The following is a 26,163-nucleotide window of genomic DNA, read 5'->3' on the forward strand; positions in this document are numbered from 1 at the left end:
CTTTCTTGAGTCAGACAGTTGGTCTGGGTGTCTTCTTGGTCTGCGAATCTCCTGAGGGCAGAGAGCACCCTCTAGTCATCGTGCCATCTTACTTCCCGGCACAGCGTGGGCGGCTGCCTTTTACTGGGCAGAAGAGGCCAGCTCCTCTTGGATCCTCTGCTCTTTGGCCACTGTGATGATGAACGGTTTTTCTGACCAGGCCACCCTCCGGTCGGTTCATGAGATCAAATATGAGACACCCAGTTCAATTAGGATTTCTGGTCGACAACAAATAGCAAATGTGTGTTTAGCCTAAGCGTGTCCCAAATATTGCACAGGACACACAGTCAAACACTATTTGTCATTTATCTGGAATTCAAATTTGACTGGGCATCCTGTTTTCATTTGTGGCTAAATCTAGAAGTTCCACCCTCTGGTCTTTTTATAGAAAGCCCAGGGAGCAAAGCCCTTGACCTGCAGCAGTGGTTCTCAAAGAGCGGTCCAAGGACCCGAGAGAGAGCATCCGCAAATCCTAGGATTTTTAGCAAATCCTAGTTTGGAACAGAACATCTGGGTCTCCACCCAGGCTTCCAGAGCCAGAACCTGTGCGGGTGCCCACATTCCGCGTGTGGACCGGACTCCTGGTGGGTGATTCTCATGGGAGCTGTCCTTTGAGGGCCACTGACCCTGGCAGCTGATGCTAATAGGAGTGCGGCTCCTGCTCCCCCAACCCCCACACGTCGGGCTCTGCGGCTCACTCAGGGCCTGGGGCTCAGCTGCTAAGTGCAGCGACAGAAATGATGTCAGGGACGTTACCAGGCGATCTCGCCAGGGTTTCTGTGGCTTCGCAGGCGTCCGGGCCTGCAGAAGGCGCTCCCCGTGGCTCGGGGCTGCGCTCCACCCGCCCCACCCGATCTCGAGCCGCGGAGGGCTGTGAACCAGAGAATTTATTCTCGAGGCGGGCCCTGCCGCTGGCGGCCAGCCGGGGAGGGGCCTGGTGGCGGCAGGGACACGTGTGCGGGCGCCAAAGCAGGAAGTGACTTCGGGAGTGGAGCGGCGGGCGAGCCAGCGGCAGCGGGGCCCATGGAAGTGGAGTGGGGGCTTGAGAGGGCACCGTAGTGAGTCAGCTTTTTCTCCCTTCAGCGCCTCGGTTGGGCTGGAGGCCCGGGGTCTGGGGCCCTCAGGAGAGCGTGGGACTTGGAAGGGCAACAGGGAGTTTGGAGGCGGCCCCCCGGGGGAGCAGAGGGGCTCGGAGGGCGGCCGGGCAGGTGGCGAGGACGGGGAGGCTGCCCCGAGCCCCCTCCGGCCCTGCCCAGGGTCAGCAGGACGGTGTGGACCTGCCTTCCTTTGACACCGGCTCACCAAATCCTCTAGGTTCAGTGCATCCCCCCCGGGGGGTGTGTGTGTCTGTGTGGGGGGCCCCCTGGGGCCCCGGGGAGCAGAGGTGGCTGCAATTCCAGCCCAGCCTCGTCCCCTCCCGCTCGTGCTGGGAGTGCACGGCCCCTTGGACTTGACTGGCAATCTGTCACCCTGCAGCAGGCCTGAGCCTGTGCATTGCTAACCCTCCCCCGGGGCAGTGGTCCCCGGACCCGCACTTTGAGCAGCGAGGTGTTCGGGAACTTTCCCACAGTCCCGTGGCTCAGACCCGAATCCCAGTCCCGTTGCTGGATTCTCTGCATGGAGTCGGTGTGTGCGCGCGCGTGTGTGCAGGTTCCTTAGGTGCTCTTCCCACCCCTGCAACATCACCAACATCTGGAGGCTGGCTCTTGGAAGCAGGGCAACAGGTTTGCGAGGGAGACAAGGGCAAGAAATCCTGTATCAGTGAGCGGCCCCTCCTCTGCTGCCGGAGCAGGATGTGCACACACGTGAGGTGGTGTTGGCATCTTTAAAGTTGGGGAGGGGCAGGGAATAATCCTGCCTCTTGCAAAATAATCAAGGTCTACGTGTGTTCACATCCGGCTCACAAGGAAGTCTGAGCCCCATCCCGGAAACTGAGTTCGAGGTGCCACGACTGGCGCACCTGCCGTCAAGGTGCTCCTGGTCGACCTCTGGGAGAAAAGTTTCCCTCCTCTTGGGCCTCTGCGTCAGTCAGCCTGGCCAATCCCTCCCTCGCAGGGCAGAGAGAGAACTCAGTCTCAAGGCTCTGGGTCTCGTACAGGTGTTCCAGTGCTTTCCAACCAATGTGCATGAGAATCCCTCGTGGAAGGAACTTGAAAAAAATGCAGATTCTAATTCAGTTAAGTCTGGGGTAGGACCTGAGATCCTGCATTTCTCACCGGCTCCCAAGGGGGACCGGGGCTCTGCAGGTTTGCAGACCACCCTTCCAGGAGTGAGGATTTAAAATAGCAAATGGAAGAAACTCCTCGCAGGGGCACCGGGCTGGCATTATCACTGATAAGTACTGTGATTCTCGGGATGGTCAGGATGTGTATGGCCTTGCTGTTCCTTTTCCTTATGTCTCGGGTCCTCAGGTGTACGGAGACAGCCTAGAATAGGGCTTTCCCTCCCCCTGGCCCCCAGGAACACCCAGAGCTCTCTTGTTGGCTGGCCCACAAACCCCACGTTGACTTTGGCTTGTTGGCAAATGTAAATGGCTTCCTCTCTTCCGTAGCTGTCAAAAGGCACATTCCATACTGGGGGGGAAAAAAAAGTTGTCTTTTTTTTCTGTTGTTGTTATGACCTGTCTTGGATGATAAGTACTAAGAGGACGATCGCTATATGCCTTTCTTTGTAAGTTCTGTTTCAGATTGCATCCACAAGCAGCTAGAAATAGAAGGTTGGTGTAATGATCCAGATGTCTTGGTTTACAAATACACACAAACCACTCATTTTAGGGTGACTTAACAAGATGAAGTATGTAGATGGGTGGGTTTTAAATATATATATATATATATATATATATATATATATATATATATATATATATAAAATTTCTTCTTTATTTGCTACAGTCACCGTCCTGAGTTTTATTTAGACACAGTCCAAATCCACAGATGCTGTTTCTCTTGGAGGCTTCCTGGCTTTCAGTGCTGAGCCTGGGCTCCTCTGGGCTCACCTGGGCTTGCTGAGACTCACAGCCTTACCAGGTTGGGATCCTAGCCATGCTGCCGAGCCCCTTGGCATAAGGGCCCCCTGTCCACCTTCTGCCACAGTTTCCTTATAGGATCAAACAGCATCAGCTTCTTTAGCTCTTGATCTGCAAGCCTGGCATTGCTGGCTGCTCACAGAGCTTTAGAACCTGGCAAGGCTGAGCCCACTGGGGTCCTGTCCAGCCCTGTGGGTGCTGGAAGACCTGTGGGCAGCTGAATGAGCCCTTTGAGATGAGGCTCTGAGGCCTGATGTTTGTGTCCCAGAACACAGGGCTTTTCAACAAGTGGATTTCTCTGCCCTGTAACTTTCCACAGCAAGAGTCAGATTCCCTATCATTTCAGAGCTAGAGTTTAAAACGTGGTAAAGTCTAGAGGAGGTTCTCTGAGCACAACCAAGAGGGAATGGGACCTCCCTTTCTTCCCCTGGTGGGCAGTGGTATAAGTTCCATGTCAGCAGTTGACGGGGAAATGCCACTTATGGCTCTGTCTCCTTGTCCTTGCTGAGTGTCCTATCCAGGTAAGTGGCCCCTTTTCAGTACAACAAGAATTTTTAATTTTTATTTATTTAATTTTTAAAAAGGATTTTATTTATTCATGAGAGGCCCACAGAGAGAGGCAGAGACACAGGCAGAGGGAGAAAAAGCCTCCCGGTGGGGAGCCCAATGCAGGACTCGATCCCAGGACCCTGGGATCGCACTCTGAGCCAAAGGCAGACGCTCAACCACTGAGCCACCCAGGCGCCCCACCAAGTATGCTTTAGATGCCAGGAAGCCCGATTTTATAGGGGTGCCAAGTGTGAAAGGGCGTCATCCCTGTTCTTCGACAAATGATCTACAAGATGAAGGAGGCAAGCCCCCCCAAAGAAAGCACCGCAGATGTGCGCCGGGGCGGGAGAGGACGGGGGTGGGGTGGGGGTTCTGGCAAGCGTGGAGTCGAAGTTGGCATGAGGTGGGCAGCAGAATGTGCTCTGGCTCCTGGCTGGAGAGAGGCGGGGAGGAGGGCATTCTGGGAGGGAACCAGGTGAAGGGTGACTTGGAGCCAGGGCCATTTGGGATTTGTTGATGGGGCCATAAATGACACACAGGGGGTAGCAGTTGAAGAGGCCATGGGCTAGTTGAAAGGTGGCTGGTGGAGCATGCCCTTGGCAAGTCATGAGGGGGCTGCCCCACGCACCTCCATGGGGAGCCGTCAAAGGTCTGGTCAGCACTTAGGTGGGAGAGCTTAAGGGGGGGAGCACCCAGCCAGGTGACGATGGGCCAGCCTAGGTGGAGGGCGTTAGGACACCTTAGCACGTGTGGGCGTCATTGGATGAGACTGGCCGTGGCTGACCCTCTCTCGCTCCTCTGCACGCAGCTGTATCCAGCATGCTCCAAGGCCACAGCGCTGTGCTCCAGGCGTTGCTGGGGACCTTCTTCACCTGGGGGCTGACAGCAGCCGGGGCGGCCCTCGTGTTCGTATTCTCTAGCGGACAGGTGAGTTGCCTTGCTCCGGTTCTGAGGTTTGGGGGTAGGGTGGGGGGAGTCTTAGCAAGCTCTGAAGCCACAAGGCAGGGCTGCAGACTCCCTAATGCCACTCACTGGCCACACCTGCAGGTTGTAGGCGATGTTTGTTCTTCTCTGTCCTGTCTTTTCCTCCTCGTCTCCCGACCAGGCTGGGAGAGCCGGGGTCTGCAGCTGTTCCCCTCCCGGTGTGAAGGGAGTAGGAAGGGAGCCCAGTTAGTAAAGCTCCTGTAGCCCCTGCCTGGTTTCTAGCTTCTGGCTAGTGTTGGTGAGGCCTGGGGCAGGTGCCCAGTTTGGTTGTCTAACAGGCCTGCCCTGTGTCCTGGAGTTAGCCAGGGTGATAGCAAACTCCTGGGGGAAGGAAGGGCATCTGTTCCCCTTCTCATTTATCTCCTCTTTTCATTCCAATGCTCCCCGAATCCCTTTGGGATGAATACACACAGACTCATCTTCCCATGCCCCTACAGATTATATATGCCCATCCCACCCCCCCACCCCTGCACTTCCTTTACCCATCCGCCCAGCACCCTCACTCGTCCTTGTGCCTGCATGCCCCACCCCCCCACATGGCCCCTGTGCCCCTATATCTCATCCCCTCACATTCTCCCTCCTTCATACCTTATACTCCCCCAAATACCCCCAAGTACTCCTATACTCCCCTCCCTCCATGTGCACACCCCATCCCTCCCAACCCCCAAACCCAACCCTCCATATGTCCCCCACCCTGTACATCCCATATACCCTCATGTACCCCATACACATACTCACACCCCCCACCCGAATTCCCCACTCATCCCCCACAATACACAGCCACCTACCCCACCCCACTGCTCCCAACCACCCACCCCTGCCTCCCTCCTCATCTGTCTGAGATTCCTTTCCTTTCTCCAGCCCTTGACCCCCTGGTCCATAGGTCTAGAGGGACCCATCCATATGTGTCTTGAGGAGCATAAAGTCCCTGCAATCGTGCAGCAGGCAGCCTTAGAAATTGCAGGAGTGGTAAGTGAGTGAGTGATTTAAGATCCATTTAAACATGCTGTGAGCCGGATCTAGAAACTAAAACACGGTCTAGGTAGTTGGCAAGCCAGACACTCTTGTATTAGAGACCAGTAAGACAGGTATTTGATGACAGGTAAGATCTGACCTCCTCTCGCCCTCCCCCTCCTCTCCTGAGTGGGAGGTTTGGAGCCTCTCAGAGACGCAGGGACGCACACAGCCTGATCCCAGCTTGCTGTTGACAGGTAATGAAAACCTTTCCAAACCTAGTCCCTGAGTGAGAAACACCCCGGGGTGGGGGAGAGGAGAGGGCACCAGGTCACCTAACCCTCTTTCTCCTTCACGACAGCCATGCCAGGTTTTCTGGGGTCCCGTCCTTGTACCCTTCTGGGGAAGAGCGGCCCATGGTTTTATCTTCCCCAGTTGTTTTGCACTGAGAAGAGGCCTGAGCCGCACTGGGGTGGGTTGCCCTGCGGAAGGGGTGCCCCCAAGCCCCATGTGGCCCTGGCCAATGTTGTAGGGGCTCTTTGGGAGGGAAGAGGGGCCTTCCCTTCTTCACAGAGGCGCCCTCATCCCCTTTGGAGCTTAGAGCCCCTCATTTGTCTCGTATTGGTGTAACCACCGAGATCAGCAGAACTTGCTGAAAGCTTCTGTGGGGAGGCATAGTCCCCCAGCCCACCACCACCACCACAGTTGGTGATTCGCCAGAAGGACCCATGCCACTCAGCTTCTAGTTGTCCTCCTGGCTGAGGTTTCCCATTGAAAGGATCAGTGGGAGAAAGATACAGGCGGAGTCTGGGGAAATGTGTGCACAGGCTGCGGGTGCTCCCTCCCTCCTGTGAGGGGCACACAGACAGTTCCCCTCCCCTCAGTCACAAGAATGCAGTAACACAGGTGTGACCTGACCGCAGCCTGGGGCAACCTTCAGAGCCTCAAGGATTCTACTGGGGGCTTGTCCTGGAGGCCCTCTCTGCTGCTGAACAATTCGAGACCTGGGAGAGGAAAGCAGGTGTCCCGCACCTTGTTTGGAAAACAGTGTAGACACACTGCCCCACCCCTGCCAGGGAATGGAGGGAGAGGTTCAAGTTCTGAGTCTCCATAAGCCGGCCAGGGATCAGCCAAGGTAGCTGACGTGGGCCCGTGTTGACCCTTTCTGCATAGGAAGTGTGCCTGAAGGGTGGGAAGAGGCTTGGCATTGGGAGACAGAGGTAGCCCGAGACAGGAGTCCACAGAGATGTGCTCTGGCACCCTGAGCACACCTCACTTTTCATTTGGCTGAGGTGGGGGCTGCTGCGCCAATCACTTGGGATAGTAGACACGCGGACTCTGCCCTCCGCTGCCGCTCTCTAAAGTGGCTTCACTCAAAATTTGTGTTCTTGCTTTAAAATATATTTTAATTGTAGGAAGCTTGTAAAGGATGGAAAAGCTAAAGAAATAATAAAGTGTCTTCTTCAATTTTTTAATTTTTTGATTTTTTAAAAGATTTTATTTATTCGAGAGAGAGAGAGAGAAAGAGAGAGAGAGAGAGAGAGAGGCAGAGACACAGGCAAAGGGAGAAGCTGTCTCCATGCAGGGAGCCCAACGTGGGACTCCATCCTGGGTCTCCAGGATCATGCCCTGGGCTGAAGGCAGCGCTAAACCGCTGAGCCACCCAGGCTGCTCTCTTCTTCAATTTTTAAAAAATTTATTGATTTTTAAAAATTAGTTTCAGAGGTAGAATTTAGTGATCCTTCAATGGCATATAAAACCCCGTGCTCATTACATCGTGTGCCCTCTTCAATGCCCATCACCCAGTTACCCCATCCTCCCCTCCAGCAACCCTCAGTTTGTTTTTTCCTAGAGTTAAGAGTCTTTTAGCTGTGCCTCCCTTTCAATTTTCATCTTATTTTATTTTTTCTTCCCTCTCCTCTGTTCATGTTTTGTTTCTTAGATTCCACATATGAGTGAAATCCTACAATATTTGTCTTTCTCTGACTTATTTCACTTAGCATGATACCCTGTAGTTCCACCCACGTTGTTGCAAATGGCAAGATTTTATTCTTTTTGTGGCTGAGTAATATTTCATAGTGTGTGTGTATGTATGTATATATATACTGATTTATATACCATATTCATCTACCTGTATTCATCTTTCTCTCTATATATGTATATACATATATATGTACACACAAACATATATGTATGTATATATATACACACACACACACTCCTCTGTCCATTCATCTGTTGATAGACATATGGGCTTGTTCCATAGTTTGGCTATTGTGGACATTGCTGCTATAAACAATAAATAATAATAAAAAGTTTCTGATCCCAGAAAAAACAAACAAAAAACAAACCTTGAACCTATTTGTTCAGTTGTATTTGAGTATGCACAAATGTATGCATATCTATTTCTTTACATGGTAGGGATCAAATTGTATGTAATGTCTTATAACTACTTTTCCTCACTTGATATACGTGTTCCCCCTAAATCCCTTAATGGTTTTTTTGATTATTTTGATCACTTTGGTTACTTAACTGACTGTCATATTCTGCTGTAAGGATGCATTATACTTTAGCCATCCCTCAACTGTTAGACAACTAAGTTATGTCCTTTTTTCTTAATTTTTTTTTTTTTAGGAATACCTTTATGATGAACATAAACCTTTGAGCATATATCTGATTAGTTCCTCGAAATAAATGTCTAAAAGTGGAATAAAGGCTTTAGTGACATTAAAAAAGTCTAATTTTTCTCCTTTCAGGATCCAGATGAATGCTAGTGGAAAAATTTTACCTGACTTCTTTATTAGATCTGTCTGGTTTAATTAAATTATTTGATTAGGCCAACTTTGCTTATGTCATGGCGTGCCTTCAGAAAAATGTCATTTGTGTGGCTGCCTGGGGTCAAACCTTCCATCCAGCCCGCAGCTCCTCAGAGGTGGGAGAGGGCTGAGCCACTGGTACTAGCTGCTCAGCTTTACTGGGAGTCTTGAGGGTCAGAGCAATCCACAGCTCAGCATGCCTGTAACATGTTCGTGTGGCTATAGATTATACCCCTATCTTAGACTGCAAAGTCAAACAAATATTTTTAAATTGAAATATAAAATGCATATAGAAAAGTGCATATTTTATGGCTTGATGGTTTTTCAAGGCCACCTATGAAACTCATACTCAGATCAAGAAGTAGGACAGTACCACCACCCCCTCCAATCCCCACCCCCCAGCAGCCTTTCAGGCTCCTTTCTAGTCCCTGTCCCCCACCCCAAAACTCCACTGCAAGGCAGTCCCTCTCCCTGGTCTCTGACAGCAGAGGTTAGTTTTCTCTGTTTTTTTACATCATTTAAATGGAGTAATCATATAGTAACTGCTCTTCTGTGTCTGGCTGATTCCACTCTGTTTATTTTCCAGTTTATCCTTGCCCCTGCCTGATTATGGGCTTTCATTCCTACATATATTGTGTGTGCTCTCATTGCCATGTGGTATTCTGTGGTATGAATACCTCCTAATTGATGTATCCATTCTACTGTTGGTGGGCATTCGGGTAGTTTCTAGCTTTGGCTCGCTCAGGTACTGCTGCTGAGAGCTTTCTTGCGCAAGTGTTTGGTGAATCCAAGTATGCATTCCTGGTGGGTGATGATTTCACTACTCAGGAGTGGCACAGGGAAGACCTACGTTCACTTCCAGTGAATGCTGCCAGTTGGTTTTCCAGCGTGGTTTGTTCCATTTACCTGCAGTGTGGGAGTTTGGGTTGGTTCACATGGTTCTCACAAACACTTGTCAACTCCCATCTTTCAGGCCAGCTATTTACTAAGAGTTTATAGTTAGAAGTCACAGGAGAGCCAGGCAAAAGGCAACACATGGGCCAGTGGAAGCCAAGCGCCATTGAAAGAACACTCTGGTTGGCCATGGGATGGATAGGGAAAGTTCCAACAAGTTTTTTTTCCCCCTTGGTTCTTGGCCCATTTTCATAAAGGCTCTGATCCAGGCCTACAGCCAGGTTGGCAAACTCGGGCATGGGCCAGTCTTTATTCATGCAGCTCTCTGAGGTCTTATGGTTTCCTCTCATCTCCAGAAACATCCCTTAGAATCTGAAACATCTTGTTTATATTTTCAGAGGCGGATCTTGGATGGAAGTCTTGGCTTTGCTGCGGGGGTAAGTAACGTGGTAGGAGCGATGTAAATAGAGATGCGTGTATTCTGATATTTCTCTGCCAAGGGGGATATTTCCAGGCTCTCCCCATGCATCCTAGATGCATCTCTGTGGTCTCCAGGTGCTAATAGCCCCTTCTTATCTCTGTCCCTACATATTGCCCAGCTTATTGAATGCCCCTGTCTCTGAGACAGTAAGAGAGGCTTGCTGGTTGGGCAGCTGTCTCAGGGCTTGTGAAATAAGATGGTATTGAGGAAGGGCCTCACTCAGGTTCTCCTTGGTGCTAATTAAACATTCTCTTTCCCTTCTCCTGAGAAGCCCTTTTATTATTGACATGTAAAAAACATGTAAAACATGTAGAGAGAACATGTAAAAAAAAGTAGAGAATCCCCAGTAGCCATCATTCAGCTTCAAGCATTACTGACTTGCTAATTTCATTTCTTCTGACTTGCTAATCTCATTTTTTCTGACCTCCCCCAACCTTCCTGAGAGGTTGGAATATTTTGTAAAACCAAATCCAAGACAACATGTAATTTCACCTGCAAGTTCAACCCTCCACATCCCTAACTGAATGCCGTTTTTTTTTTTTTACAACATAATCATCTTATCACACTTACCCAAATTAGCAATTCCTCATTGTAACCTAACACCCAGTCCACATTCAGATTTCCTCCATTTTTTTTTTTTTTCCAAAGGGGTCATTGAAGATTGTTTTGTTAGAATGGGCATCCGAACAAGATATTCATGTTGAAATTTTTGTTCTATCTCTTCATTGTCTTTTATTCTTGAACAATCCCATTTTTTTCCCCCTGCTTCAGTAATTTGTTGGAGAAATTGGGTTGTTTATACCCATAGAGTATTCCACATTGTGAATTTGGCTGATGGCTTCCTTGGGGGTGCTATAAACCTTTTTCCCCAGTCCCCCGATCTCCTATGAGCTGGGCATTAGATCATGTGGTTTGGTGATCTCTGAGCCTGTCTCTGGGCGTGAATGTACCACGGTGGTGCTGTGTATTCCAATTGTGTCCGTCACACCAAAAGTCATGTAATACATGGTTTTCTGTCTCGGTTGATCAGGGTTTGACTCCTCTGTCCTGTGTTTACAGTCCTATGATTTGGTATCTCCCAGGGGTCACCTAAGTCAGTAGCCATCAGACCGGGGTCCACATACCTTCCAGAGCATGCAGGGGCCTTGCAGGTGGTGCACAGGGGGCATGGATGCTTTTCACAAAATCAGTTTCTAGGTCCTCAGTGTTCACAGGCTCTCTTTCCTAAAACCACTCTGCCTGAGGATGCCCCTGGCTACCGGTTCTCCTTTCTCACACTCCCTTACACATTTGCCCTCTCCTGCTTTACAAAAGAAAGGCATACTCTTGCCTTATTACCTTGTCTCTGGGTGGCAAAAATGTCCATGTGTAAGGGAGACCCTTGGGATGTTGGTGCTGCTGCAGAAAAAGTGAAGCTTCTCATCACTGGGCATAAATGCTTTAGTGGTTCAGGCAGTCTTGTCCTTTGACTGTGGATCTAATCATATTGTTAGCAGAGGGATCCTTAAAAGTTGGGTTTTCCATGATGGACCACTCTGGGGTTTGGGGCCTGTAATTTAGATAAAATTCAGAGGATAAAATGACAGTGTTGTAACAAAGTATCTATTTTTCCCCATCCTCTACGTGGACACATTTTTAGTTTGCTTACATTTAAAAAAGAAAAAAAAAAAGAAAGAAAAGAAAAATAGAAATAAAATTAATTCCTAGATCTGTCGGATTCTAGCGATGACCACTTAATATTTGTCCATGGATATATGAATGAATTGAAAAGAACAGGGAAAAGGCCTCATCCATGAAAATATGCATTTCCAAGAATATTTTACTTTTTAATGTGTAATAATCATAAAACAATGTATTATATTTTTGTTGTTAGAAATCTATTCTGTAATGGTAACTCAATCCAGGAAATTGTTACTTATGCAATTAGGGCCCTAGGCCCACATGGATTTTCCTAAAAATTAAATTATATTGCAAAGAAATCAATAATAGACTTTCTAGTATAAAATATAAGTTGCTTTAGGATAAAATTCTGTGTGGAAATGGAATTGAAATACAAGTCTAGGAGAGAAAGGAATGATGTAAGGTTTTGGACTTTTGCACAAGGGGTTGCTTGTGCATTTTTGTGTGTTTTAGAATATAGCCTACAAACAGAGAAGTACAGAGAGAACAACATGGCTTAGTTGCCTTTTTTTTTTTTAAGATTTTATTTATTTTTTTTGAGAGAGAAAGAGCACGAGTGGGTGGGAGGGGCAGAGGCAGAGGGAGAAGCAGACTTCCTACTGAGCAGGGAGCTGATGCAGGGCTTAGGCCCAGGACCCTGAGATCATGACCTGAGCTGAAGACAGACACTTAACCGACTGAGCCATCTGGATGCCCCCATACAGCTTGTTTATATATATTTTTAAATGGATAATAGAGGCAGGGAATAAAATCCCTATGCTATTTAGATACCAGTGGATACATTTAATTGACCAATGAAACAGTTTTATTTAAAGAAATCAATATTTATATACCAGATATGACATCTTTTGCAACTCTTTAAACTCAAGATGAAAATATCTTTAAATGTCAATTTTAAAAGGAGTGAGGGAGTACTTAATCTTTAAACATTCTAGTAGGGGTTCCATAGATCCAAAATTTGAAGAACTCTGTTCTGTGTTGTCTTTCTGCTTTTGACTAGGCATCTGTGTCTCCTCTTCTAGTTCTTTTAGGGCAAAAAAACCTTTCATAAGGTTTGCATAGCAAAAACCAAAGTGAAATAAGGAAGGAAACAAACAAGCAAAAGCAGAGGGTAATAGTCTTTGGGACATGTACGAATGAATTTTGGGAGCATAAAACATGAACAATTAGAATGAAATCATCAGGCCAGTGTATTATGGTCGTTTAAGTATGGAGATCTAAAATAAAATAGTTTACTTCTGATTTTCAATGTAATTGGTAAAAAAAAAAAAAAAGGAGTTTCTAAAAATTATCTATATGTATTGTCGTCATCTCCTCCTTCTACTTTTTTAGAAAATAGCATTTACTTTTCTGAAATTGACCTTGAGCTAGTTCATTAGAGAAACCTCTGGAAGGTCACAAATACATGGAGAAAAGTAAAAGCATGATGTGGGAGACAGTGGAGGCTCAAACACCAAGTGGCCTTGGTGACTAGTAGTCGTTTCTTAAAAATCCTTTCCCAAACTAGGGCAAAAGGCAGTAGAACCTCGGTGGCCTGAGCTGTAATAACTACTTATAGTAATTACAGGAGAATTTATATTGAATATAGCCACTCTGTTGGCTAGGACAGTAGTTCTCAACTGGGGGGTGATTTTTACCCCTCCAGGGGACATTTGGCATGTTTGGTTGTCAGAACTGATGTCTAGTGGCTAAGGGCCAGGGATGCATACCTAAACACCCTCCAATACCCAGGATGTCCCCCACCACAAAGAATTATCCGCACCAAAGTGTCAGTGGTGCCACACCAAGAAATCCCGGGCTAGAGCATTTTGATGTATCCTCTCTAGTCACAGAGTGCAATGTGTAAAATACAGGTGTATTTAAATTTAAAAAAAAAAAAAAAGAAGAAGAAGAAAATCATCCTATCTCTCCCCCAGGCTTCCCCAGGATCCCTACTATTAGCCCTGAGCAGGTCCTTGGAGAACTTTTATTACACACATATGACATATCTGGATAAACATGCCATAGTGCTTGGCATCCTTCAATACAGCTTTTGTATTTATTCTTCAACACAGCTCTGAGATGCTTTGAGGAAGTATCTTGAAAAGGGAAACCTAGCAGGGACCCTGGGTGGCTTAGTTGGTTAAGGCTTTGCCTTTGGCTCAGGTCGTGATTTTGGGGTCCTGGGATTGAGCCCTGTGTCAGGTTCCCTGCTCAGAGGGGAGTCTGCTTGTCCCTCTTCCTCTGCCCCTCTCCCCTCGCTTGTGCTCTGTCTCTCAAATAAATAAATAAAATCTTAAAAAAAAAAAAAAAGAAAAGAAAAGAAAAAGGAAAGGGAAAAAGTAGCCATCAGTCAGTTGACCGGAGTCCCATTGTACCTGGTACAGATGTAACATGTTTTCACGGGCAGCTGTGCATACATTTATGCATGTGTTGTGTGTGCACTGAAATGTGTATCTGTTCTAATGCTGCCATGATGCATCTCTACAATATATAATTGTGCACTGAGAAAGGCGACTCCTGAGAGTAAGAACATGGTATTTTAAATGTGCTTAGCAGGATATTTCACAGGTGTTTTTTTTCTCATTAACAGGGCCTTGGAAGCATTAATCACTTCTCCTTAAATGACTCCTCTTAGAATCTGTTTGCCTTTTTTTCTTTTCCTCCTGACTCTTTAAATCACTCTTTAAGTCTTTAATAATCATTATCTTGTTATTCTCAGTACTCATGTCTGCCCTTGATTTTTGCCTGAGGTGTGAATTTCACGGGGAGAAATGTTACCATTAAAAAAAAAAAGGCAGAAAATGAAACCTAGAGTATTACAACGTTAAGGCTGGAAAAGATATTAGACAGTTATAATAGCTAATATTTATAACACCTTTATTTTTTACGAGGTGTTCTGCTGAGCACTTCCCGGAGACCATCTAATTTAATTTTTGTAATGGCTCTAGGAGGTATATAGCAGGTACTATTATATCCCCCCCACTTTACAGATGAGGAATAGGCACAGGGAGTGTAAGTAAATCGTCCCGGATCCCGAGATGAACAGTCAGGATTTGAACACACAGTCTGACTCTAGGGCTTCCCCTTTTAAACGACAGTGCCTCCCAGCTGAGGTCTGGTCCAGTTGCCTCCACTTGCAGGCAGGAAACAAATCCAGAGAGGGATTTATGAGCTATCCAGAATCGAAAATTGTTAGGTAGGAGCATAGCTAGGACCAACTCAGACAAGAAGTCAGAGGTTGCTGGTGTGTAGCTGTGTGACCTTGGGCGAGCTCCTTAGTCTTCCTGGACCTCAGTTGACTGTGCTGAGAACTGATGCTGGGCTTGATGGTTCATTAAGGGCTTCTTCATTATGCATGGCTCAAGGGGCGGGTTCCAGCACATGTTAGCATGAGTCCTTTTCTTGGAAGGCATTATGAAGCATTGCGGTTAGGTTTGGTTCACCTACTCACCTCTTCAGTGGCAAATTTAAACCTGCAATTGAATATCTTTTTATCTGAGTGAGAAAGAAGTCATTGTCCCGAAAGATAAACGTTTAGATGAATCTGAAGAGGCAAAAACATCAAGGGTCACCATTTTAATTTTCTTTGCTCTGGTTCTGATGTCTCTTTTTGTTGAGGCTTGTATTAACTAGAAATCTCTGAGTCAATGTCGATTCTCTCTCAAGGAAGGAACATTCATGTGGAATAAATCGGACCAGGAGGGGTACCTGGGTGGCTTAGTGGCTGAGAGTCTGCCTTTGGCTCAGTTCGTGATCCTGGGGTTCTGGGATTGAGTTCTGCATCAGGCTCCCCACAGGGAGCCTGCTTCTCCCTCTGCCTATGTCTCTGCCTGTCTCTCGGTGTCTCTCATGAATAAATAAATAAAATTTAAATAAATAGGTAGATAGATAGATAGATAGATAGATAGAGCCAGGAACCTGCAGAAGGGAGAGGCAGCCTACCAATCAAAAATCAAATACTCACTTGTAATCATGAAGAGGCAATTTCATATCTATTATTTAATCCCATAGGGAGCCAGGTTCTTACGAAAGACATGATTCCCTTAAGGAGATTTTGGCTGAGTCTGTTTTTTGCGCAGCACATGGTAAATAATATTTTTTTCCAAATAACTGGCTCACTGTCAGAAGTTAATGACACTCTCCAGTGATGGCCTTGGGGTCTGGAGGGATAAGGGTGACCAGCTGTTGTCCATTCCCATGGAGAAAACGGAGGTGCAGAATGGACTCACATTGTAGCATGAGAGATTCAGGGAGGAGATTTCAGGTAGATCTGCTGGAAAGGCTTATTCTAGAGAAAATAGTAGAGAGAGAAGAGCTGGATGTGGGGAGTAGCCATGGAATAGGGCCTTCAGAAATCTGAGCTTTTGTGCTACTGGCTTCGTTGATCCCAGATTGGATGTTGTAATTGCTGATACCTTTCTCTGTCTTACTACCTGAGAGGTAGGGAGCCCTGATGTGTCTTAATGGAGATTTTCCAAAGTGAGGTCTTTTGAACAACCTTGAGAAGGGCTGGGCCACAGCCAAAGTACCATAAGACAGCATGAGGGGAGCATGCGAACGGGATCTGATGGGGCTCCTGCCAGGATCATTGTCCTGTGTCTCACAGAACCGTGATTTTCCTCTTTATGAGGCTGAGAAGAATGGTGGGCCCCAGGGTGACCCCCCGCTAAGGATGTTGAACACGCTTGGACCTAGAGCAGACCCCGTCCCAGCATCACTTTGATTGGACAGACCACCTGGGAAGTATCAAGCAGCTGTCCAAAGTGGAGCTCCTCTCTCAAATGGGCTTTTTCAAGATTTTGGGGACTGAGGAGCCCTCAGGGCCTCCTACCTAGAGCCTCTTCTCTGCAAGTTGTTTGCACTGAGTTGCAATGACCGGGGAGGTGATATTTGTCTGTTTTAGGGCTAAGATCGCCCTTGACGTTAGTCCTTAGCCAAGTAGTGAGGAGGACTACTGGGTTGGCTTGAGGGGACTTGGAGCTGCCTGCCCTTGGGGTCTCATTTGACCAGTTAAATGTAGCATGGTGTGTGGAGAAAACATGGGGAAGGGCTCTTCTCTAGCCAGGACTATTCACAGCCTCCCTCTGGGGGCTTGTAACGGGCACCTGACACTCCTGCCACCACTGCTTCTTGCCTAGCAAGGCTGCAAGACACTGGTGCTCAAACTCATAGTCAAGGGGTTGGCACCCTTAAGGGTTATATGACAAAGCATTTTGTTATTTTATTATTTTTAGAGGGGGAATGGGGAACGGTGGAGGAAGAGGGCGAAACGATCTTAAGCAGGCTCCGCACCCAGCACAGAGCCTGACATGGGGCTTGATCTCACAACCCTGAGATCATGACCTGAGCCGAAATCAAGAGTCAGCTGCTTAACTGACTGAGCCACCCAGATGTCCTGCGAAGCATTCTATTTTTAAAGGACTCATATGGCCAGTTTACAGTGGGAAAACTTCTGAGTCCTCCATGCACCTTGCCGTGCATGGGCAGGAGAAGCTGAACACACCACGGGGGATAGGCCTGACTTCTGACTCGGTGCTCCTGGACTCCAAATAGTAGTGGTTCTTCTGGGCAACGAGGGCAGTGTGGTGGCAACTCTGTGCCCAGCTCTCCCCTCCTCTTGTGTAACACGTGTGGGCAGAATGAGGGCCTTCCTTGCTGCCACATCCTGACCTTGACTCCACTTGCCTCCACGTCTTGCTGCAGACGGAGGGGTGGCCAGGTGAGGGAGGAAAAAGGAGAAAGGGAAGAAAAGCACTCAGGAAGGAGACAGACCATCGCTGTTATTATTGTGATTTTTCTTTTCCATTTCATGCTTCAGATTTCCAGTGTCATTATAAACAGTGTGGAGGAGGAAATGATATACATTACCTTCTGTCTACGGTGATGGAAAGTAACTGCATTTTTGTTGGTGGAGGAGGCCATGTGTGCTCTCCGGCCTGCTAAGCAGCTGGCCTGGGGGGCCCTGAGGCCTGCCCGGAGGCTCCTGGATGGTTGCGTCGCTTCTTGCCTCTCCGATCCTCTCTCCCCACCTTCCCCAAGTGTATCCTGAGGCTGCCTCCACTCTCATGGCCAGGGAACCCCTGCTTCCCCCTTGTTGCTCTGCCTTTCCTTGCAGACTTGGGCCAACCCTCCATACAGGGCCAGGGCATCCTCCTTGGGGGAATACCCGTTCCTCCTTATTTGGGGCACCTTCTCTGTTCCCATGAAGGGGAAGGTGAGAGTGTATGGTAGTGACCAGCCAGTTAAAACGGGCTTTGGGATTCAGTTTCTGTAGTCAGATGTGCGTGCTCCAAAGACAGTAACTCTTACACATCTCCCCTTAGAGCAGGCAAATGTATAATAGATATTCCCTCAAGATGATTGACTCATTTTTCATTTATTTGTTCATTCACTCACTCATTCATTCATTCATTCATTCATTCATTCATTCAGCATTTATGGAAGATTTATTATATTCCAAGGCACCGTGCCAAGTGCTCAGAATGTAAAGCGCTAGGAGACGGTCTCTGTCTTTAAGGAAGTTACGATCTGGTGGAGAGGTGGGCGCACTGCCTGTTTTTGTAAGTAGAGATTTATTGGAACCCAAACATGCCTGTTTGTTCACACATTGTCTGTGGTGGCTTGTGCATTATAATGGCAGAGTGAGAAAGCACAACGGGACTAGATTGCTTGCAAAGCCTAAAGTATTTACAATCTGGCCCTTTACAGAAGTTTGCCCATCTCCGGGTTTTCTGAGGGCGGGTTGTAGGGCAAACAGTCTGAGCAGGTGTCCGCAGCATGCAGGGCCTGGGCTGGCAGTCTCAGAACATCAATGAGATGTCTGGTGTTCCCGAGCAGGTGATTTCCTGGGGGAGTCAGGTTTTGTGTGGGAAGGGGAACCTGACCTTGACTCATGAAATCCATGCCACTGCTGACCCTTTGCTGGGGTGGGTTGTTCGAAGAATCTTCAGGAAGCAGCTTTGCAGGGAAGCAGGGTGAATTATGTGGACCATTTTGCTCTAATCTCCTTGTCACATAAAGCACACTGTATCAAGACAGATGGCCAGGGACAAAAGTGTGCAATTTGAGATTGTGAGCTAAAACTAGGTTTCCCAGCTCAAATCAACCTCAAGTTGACAACTGTCCTCAGCATCCATGGTCCAGCAGAATGAGCTAACTTGGCCTCACATGCTGGGCAGTTTGGTTCCAAGGAGCTCTTGCTCTGGCTTTGGAGTAACTCCCTTCATTCTGATGCAGTGGCTCTACTTGCACTGCACTATAGAACCATCTGGAAAGATTTTAAAAGCCCCGGGCTCCAGACATACGCTGGACTAAATACATCCTAGTCTCTGGGGGTAGAATGAGTCTTCAGTGGTTTCTCAAACTCCACTGGCGATTGCAGTGTGCAGCCAGCATCAAGGAGCCCTGTTCTAACAGGGACCACTGTGTAATGAAGGATGAACTGGTACTTGGAAGCTGTAGACTCCCTTCAGAGGCTCTAAGTAGCTATGGCACTAAGAGTCCAGGCAAGCCCATATATGGGGTTGGGGCCATGGTTAGAGGGGCACTGGGTATGGAGGAAGGGGCCTTGGACCCTGGAGGGGGGATCCCAGGGGGAAACTGTAGCCTCTGGTCCCCAGCTGCAGGCCTATGTGCCACAGGTTGCCGTGGTGGTCCACCCCGTGCTTGGCGGTTGTCTTGGCTCCTAAGGTGGGTTGGTTTTGATATCAGCCTGGGTTGGGAGGGGGTAGGTCTACTCTCAGGGGCATTTCCCAGTTGGTCAGGTGATACTGGGCAGCTGCCAACTGGGGACTCGGGCTCTTCCTCTGGGCTCCTTGGCATGTGCCAAAGAAAGACGAGAGGTGGGGTCTTTGCTGCTTGGAGAACTTGAGCGTGAGCTTAAATTCTCACTTGATGCACAGTCCTCATTAGATCTCATGCTGTGTCTGAAAAATCCCAGTACGGGCAGGGCCTTCTGGGAGTCATCTCAGGCATCCCTTGCCACCAGACAGGGCAATGTTTCACCAAATCCAGACAGCTGGAGCTGGGTGGGGGGGGGGGGGGGGGGGAGGGGGGCGGAGTGTAGCTTGTTCTCCAAGACTTTTATGAAGCAAGTCTCTACTTTTTTTTTGGTAACCTAATTGAGTGTTTAGCTAGCTTGTTAGAAACTCATCCAATCTAAATGTCTTCTGCTGCAATTTAAATAAGAGAGAGAAGCTGACATCATCTTTCATGGACATCTTCATACAAATCACATTACAGAGCATTTGCAGAGGGTCAGCTCTTTTGCAAGATACTCTGAGTGCAGCGGATCAAAGTTAATATTGGTTGTCTTGTCCTTTATAGCCTTTGCCTGCCAAGACCAAATCTCTACACGTGTTATTAACACAAGTGTCTTGTGGAAAGCCGGCCGTGGGATTGCTCATGATTGCTTTTCAGTGGTGGCTCACTCACAAGAGGGGAGAAGAGCCAGTCATCAAAGCTTTGTCAAGGGCCTGTGCAATTTAAGAGATGATCCAGACATGTGTTCTGTTTGCAGAATGAGCGTTAATTTTCTTCCTTGGGGAGTAGCTGCCCAGACTATGGGAGCAGGGAGTGGATTGTCTTAAGGCCAATCCATCCACCATTAACTGTGTGGAAGGCATTGTGAGGATATGTAAAGAAGCAAGACGTAGGGACGCCTGGGTGGCTCAGTGGTTGAGTGTCTGCCTTTGGCTCAGGTCGTGATCCCAGGGTCTTGGGATAGAGTCCTACCTACATCAGGCTCCCTGCAGGGAGCCTGCTTCTCCCTCTGCCTATGTCTCTGCCTCTCTCTGTGTCTCATGAATAAATTAATGAAATCTTAAAAAAAAAAAAAAAAGCAGCAAGATGTAATCCCTCCCTTCAAGGGGCTAAGGTTGGCTGGGTTCCTGTCACCCTGAGACAGGTTGGCATGTAGTTGTGTGAAGGTAACATATACAAGGTGACAGGCAGCCTGGGGCAGAGAGGTTACTTCTAGTGGGGAATTAGGGAGGGACTTCTTCAGGGATGAGACTCAGGCTAGAAGAGTAAGTAGAGCTTGGGGATGGGCCTGGAGCAGGGGAAGGAAATGAATTCTGGGCAGAAAGAACAGGATATTGGAAGCATGGCTGGGGAAACCAGGAATGTTGAAGCATGGTGGTTGGTTTGGTTGGAAGGTGACAGCTGAAAGGCAGGTTGGGACCCAGCTCTAACCAACCTGGGGCCCCATGGACAAGACTCTGTACTCCATTCTCTAGATTGGTGGGGAGACCCTAGAGAAATTTGAAGGGATGAGGTGACCAGAGTTGTACTTTCAGAAAGTGCATTGTCTTGGTGGCAGACAGCTCAGCTGTTTGGGAGTGTGCAGGGAGAGGCCATGGTGGAGAGGCACATGGGAGGCTCTTGCATTACTTTATTTATTTATTTTTTAAAAAGATTTTTTAATTTGTTCATTCATGAGAGGCACACAGAGAGAGGTAGAGATGCAGGCAGAGGGAGAAGTGGGCTCCCTGAGGGGATCCTGATGCGGGACTCGATCCCTGACCCTGGGATCACTCCCTGAGCCAAAGGCAGATAGATGCTCAACTGCTGAGCCACCCAGGCATCCCAAAGAAATCATAGTCCTGTTTTTTTTTTTTTTTTTAAGATTTTATTTATTTGAGATAGAGTGAGAGAGAGAGCGAGCAAGCATGACCTTGGCTGGGGTGAGGCAGAAGCAGACTCCCCACTGAGCAGGGAGCCTGACATGGGGCTTGATCCCAGGACTCGGATTGTGATCTGAGCTGAAGGCAGATACTTAACCCACTGAGCCACCCAGGCGCCCCATCTGGCATTACTTTAGATGATGCCTGGACTCCTGAGACCCTTAAATTAGGCAGAGGCAGGGGAGTTGGGAAGGGCGAGAACAAAGGACGGTCCTGCTAGAGAACCAAGAGGACCTGGGAGCCCTCTGATTGGGAAAGTAGCCAGAGGGGCTCAAGCCCTGGGCTCCTGTCCCGGGGGCAGTTGGAGAATTTGCTGTTGCCTCCTGGCTTACAGGCTGCAGGAGAGGGACGCCACCAGAAACGTGGAGTTTACATCGGGCCTTTCTCTTTTGAGTGGGTTTGTACTTTGGAATCTGCGTGGTGGGGTGGTCTCCATGGCAACCAGACACCTACAGCTCGCCGCACCGATGGGGATGCTTCCTTCTGCTCACTCTGCTTTTGACTGAGAGTAACTGAGCCCCCCCCCCCCCCAAAGAGTGGCTTAAACAAGAAAGACTCCTCTTACTCAGAAGAAATCCAGAGACCGTGGCTGGGAAAGTAGGTCCACAGCATCCCCAGGACCGTGCTTTGCCACAGAGGGAGGCTTTTGTCTTTCTGGCCCAAGGTAGCTGCTGGAGCTCAGGTCATCACATCCACCTCCAGGCAGCAAGATGAGAAGCAGGAGCCTTGCCTCGCAAGTCCACTTTCAGTTCATCAGCCAGAACTTATTAGAAGACCCCATCTAGCTGCAAGGAAGGCTGGGATACATGGGCTTTCAGCTGTGCTGCAGCGTGCCCAGATAAACAGTGGGATCCTGTTACTGCACGAAGGCGGGAGAGTGGAAACTGGAGCAGGCAATTAGCACTCTTGGCCACACAACCCACTGCGGAGAGAACTTTGAGCCCTAATGCTATTATTGATTTACCTTCCCTGTGTACTTTTTGTATATGTTGTTCTTCTAAATGAGCCATGTCATTCGTTCCTTAACTAGTTTCTTTCAGAGCAGAGGAGTAAAATATGAACTTGGCAGTAAAAAATCCTTCTGTTTCTGTTATCAGCTAGGGCTTTAGAGGCCATGAATGATGGAAAATCTAGCTTGATTCTGCGTAGGACGAAAAGAAATGTATTGGCCCATGCATTTAAAATAACCAGGCATAGACCCGGCCTCAGATACTCCTGCTAGACTCTGTAGATCCAAAGACGTCACTGCGGCCTGGGGTTTTCCCTGTGTGGCTCCCCTTCTGGATACTCTGTTGACAACCCCTTAGTCTCACATCCACGGGAAGGAGTCTTCCTTCCCCAGCTTCAATGGCCTTGGAATTGACTTTCATGGGCAGGGAGTGACTTGGGTTGTGTGCTCATCCCTGCACACTAATCCCTGTTGCCATGGGGATGTGGCATGTTGATTGGCCAGACCTGGGCCACATGGCCACATCTACTGGCCTCCTCTTCTTCCTCCCTTAGATAAAAAGCAAAGACAAAAAAAAAAAAAAAAAAAAAAAGATGAATAACGGTGGGGTGGGGGGGGGAGATGTTTCCTCTGAAGCAAAATTAAGGTGCCATTGCCAAAGTAGGTGTACTGGAGGTTGGGTAGTCAGCATACAGCCAACATGCCCACATTCTGCAAGATACCGCAGACCTCCCCCACACTCCCTGTGCCAGTCAGAAACCACTCCAAAACATAGTGGCTTCAACAACAATTTATTATTTCTCATGATTCTGATGGGCTGGGTTCAACTGGGTGGTTCTTCCAGTGTTGTGTGGGGTCACTCACAAGGTGAGGGCATCTGGTGGCTCAACTAGGCTGGAGGGTAGAGGAGGGTTTCACTCATAGTGGTGGGCACCTGGTGCTACCTGTCCTCTGGGTCTCTGAGGAGACCCCATGGCTCATGGGTCAGTAGGTGCAGGTGGAAACTGTAAGGCCTTGGAGGCCTAGACTCAGGAGCTTACATAAAATCTCTTGTTACATTTTATTGGCCAAAGCAAGTTGTAAGGCCCACCCAGATTCAAGGGTTCTTGGTGGCAGGAGCCTGCAAACTATCCCGGCTCTGCTCTACCCTCTACCAGCCTCACTATGTAGAGGTGATGCCTATTGACAGTCTACCCTCCTAGGATCAAGATTCCTTTTCTGTTGCCATTTCTAGAAGTCCCTGGACCCCTATGCTGGGTCTCCCTTGGTCCTATTTTCTCCATCCTGCTTCTTAGCTTCGCTTTGGGTATCACTCCCACCCAGGGAAAGGAAATTCTCTTTCTAGGTTTTCATTCCATTTGCCAACAAACACCCAAGGAATAAATCGGAAGACCCAGTGAAGTGGAATTCATGCTCTGTGGGTGGCAGAGAAGCAAAACCTTCACGGAACCAGATTGGTCATGAGTGTTCTGGTCTCCTGAGAGGAAAGTGGTTGGGCTAAGTTCTCAGGACGAGGGCCACCCCATTCCAGAAGCAAGAACGAGCTACTGAGGTGACATTCTGTGGCTAGCAGCAATGTGATCTCCTTGGAATCTTCTCTTATGACCTTCTGAGAGCGGGTGTGTCCACATTGTGGAACTGGAGGGGCCTGGGAGAAATACCAGTTTTTAAATTCCACGCTTCAGCACTGCTTGGTTTCCTTAACCTGTAAGACTTTGACTTTTTTTTTTTTTTTTTTGGTTTTTTTCTTTTTTAAATTCAGGCATCAGTCTTACTCCGTCTTTGCAGGGGAGTCTCTGCCTCATTTTGTGAACATAATTTCAGCACATTAAGAGCACGTTGCTGAGAGCAGGGCGGAGGTCCATCCTAGTGTTTCTCTGGCAGGTGTGTGAGCAGAGCAGCTGAACGGTGCTGAACTATGGATTTATGCCTCTCCTTGCCCCGCCGAGAGGGTGGTGGGTCCATGGACACCAGAGAAGCTATAATCAGAGGCTGAGGATCCTCACTGCTGCCTTCTCCCAGGGCCTGGACAGGTTTGTCAGTCTCAGGCCCTCCCTTCCCAATGCCTCCTACCCCAAGGAATGGGACCTCAGGAGTGCCTCTGACATCTCTGCTTTCCTGGATGAGAGAAGCCCTCTCGGGGCAGCCGAGGCCAGGAAGCAGAGCTCTGATTCTGCACAGTAATAAAGGGTGCTGGGCTCTGACAGGGAGTCAGGAACACTGGGTTGCATTTCTCGCTGTGCTGTTTATAATTCCTGTGATTAGGAGCAAGTCCTGTAACCTCCCAGCCTCTCAGGGCTCCATTGAGACTGAAATCCTTCCCCTCCTACCATGTGCACGGAGTGGAAGAAAAAGTCAGGACATGACTGCTTTAATGCCTCTATGCCCTCCAGAGTGAAGTGAGAACAAACGACCAGGGAGGCAGGCGCCTTAATAGCTTGCTGGTGGATGCTGATCTTTGCTGTCAGGGTGCCCTGGCTTTTAATCCCACATTTGACTTTGGCTCCGGGCCATGATGAGCTGTTTCTCCAGACTTTGCTGAACGGCAATCAGAATAGAACCATCAGGCCTGATGGAGAATGAGCTCCCTGAGAATTGTGTATTTGACAAGTGTCTTCCTTCCTTCCTTTCTTTTTTTAATTTTTTGGTAGTGTTTCTTTGGAAACCTCTCAGTTTCTGAAGCCCGGGTCTTCTTGTAAGAAATCAGCCGTGACAGCTCTGGGGCTAAGTGAGTTAGTTGTTCGGGTGGGGGTAAAAAAAAAAAAAAAAACATTTGTTAAAACCCATAAGCAAGGGGAAAATAGATTAGTATTGTATTTAAGGCAGGAGGAAGGGGCAAAGAATCATTGTGCATAAGCTCTAAGTAGATTACCCATCTGATTTGCGGAATACTCTGTAATTATGCATAAAGAGACTGTGGGGTGGGGTTTGTCCATGAGCTGACTGCAGGGAACACTTACCTATTATGGGCTCGTGAATCCCAAATATTACCCAAATATTATTATGTGACAATAGTTTATTACTTCATATTTTTCAAAGCATTTTCCCATCCATTACTTCGTCTGACCCTCATAATAATCCGGTAGCTGTAGGCTTTTTTTTTTTTTTTAAAGATTTATTTATTTATTTGACAGAGAGAAAGAGAGCATACAAGCAGGGGAAGCAGCAGGCAGAGGGAGAGGGACAAATGGGCTCCCCACAGAGCAAGCAGCCCGACCAGGGGCTTGCTCCCAGGACCCTGGCAGGATCATGACTTGAGCCCAAGGCAGAGGTTCAACCATCTGAGCCACCCAGGCGCCCCTAGGCTTTCTTTTTTGCACATAATAGGTGAAAGTCCATCCCATGCTGGACTTCTTATGTGACCCGTCCTGGAACGTTTGAAGCAATTCGGAAAAGGGGAACTTCCAGTCCCCCTGAGCATCCCCAAGGTTGTGCCAAGCACTGGAGATAAACAATAAACAAAGCACCCCCAAAGTCCTGCTCTCATGGGACTGCTATTCTAGCAGAGAGAGTTGCATGATACACTCTACACGAAAACATATGGTATGTCAGACAGAGATGAATGTGAATGAGGACAATAAAGAACGGAGGAGGATAGAGAGTACTCTGGCAGGGGTGGGAGTCATGACTGTTACAATCTTCAAAGGAATCAATCATTGAAGATGCTGGGGAAGTGGTCCTGACATATGGAAGGTTCTCAATAAAATTTTTTGATGTATTGAACAAATAAACAAATGCTCAAATAGATGGATGGATGGGTGGGTAGGCGGACAGATGGATGGATGGGTAGATTGGTGGGTGGATGGATGAGTAGATGGATGGATGGATGGATGGATGGATGGATAGAAGAAGAAGGTGTCCTAGGTGTCCTACCCACTCACCCACCCACCCACCCACCCACCCCTGTAGACCTGTGTTTCCTTTTGAGAGCCTTACTGTGCCTACATATTTTCATATTCCCTTGTTCTGTTTCTTTTCTTTTTTCTTTAAAGATTTTATTTATTTATTTGACAGAGAGAGAGCACAAGCAGGTGGAGCAGCAGGCAGAGGGAGAAGCAGACTCGCCACCAAGCAGGGAGCCCCATGTGGGGCTCGATCCCAGGATCCTGAGATCATGACCTGGGCTA

At 48.1% G+C, this 26,163-nt stretch overlaps 1 protein-coding gene across 9 annotated transcripts in view; it reads left to right on the top strand.

Moving 5' to 3' along the window:
* Positions 1-26,163, top strand: part of SLC39A11 (solute carrier family 39 member 11) — a 406,549-nt gene that overhangs the window by 73,534 nt on the left and 306,852 nt on the right. For 4 of the 9 annotated variants that reach the window (XM_049113949.1, XM_049113948.1, XM_049113945.1 and 1 more), the window contains 2 exons: positions 4,422-4,540; positions 9,660-9,698. In XM_049113949.1, coding sequence (XP_048969906.1) covers positions 4,433-4,540; positions 9,660-9,698 — 147 coding nt within the window. In that variant the 5' untranslated portion in view covers positions 4,422-4,432. Of the gene's footprint in view, positions 1-939; positions 1,098-3,427; positions 3,586-4,421; positions 4,541-9,659; positions 9,699-26,163 lie in introns of those variants that run through there. The other 5 variants (XM_025467862.3, XM_025467863.3, XM_025467865.3 and 2 more) reach the window with 3 other exon arrangements.

This window comes from Canis lupus, chromosome 9 (genome assembly GCF_003254725.2).
Source record: "Canis lupus dingo isolate Sandy chromosome 9, ASM325472v2, whole genome shotgun sequence".
NCBI classification, from domain to species: Eukaryota; Metazoa; Chordata; class Mammalia; order Carnivora; family Canidae; genus Canis; species Canis lupus.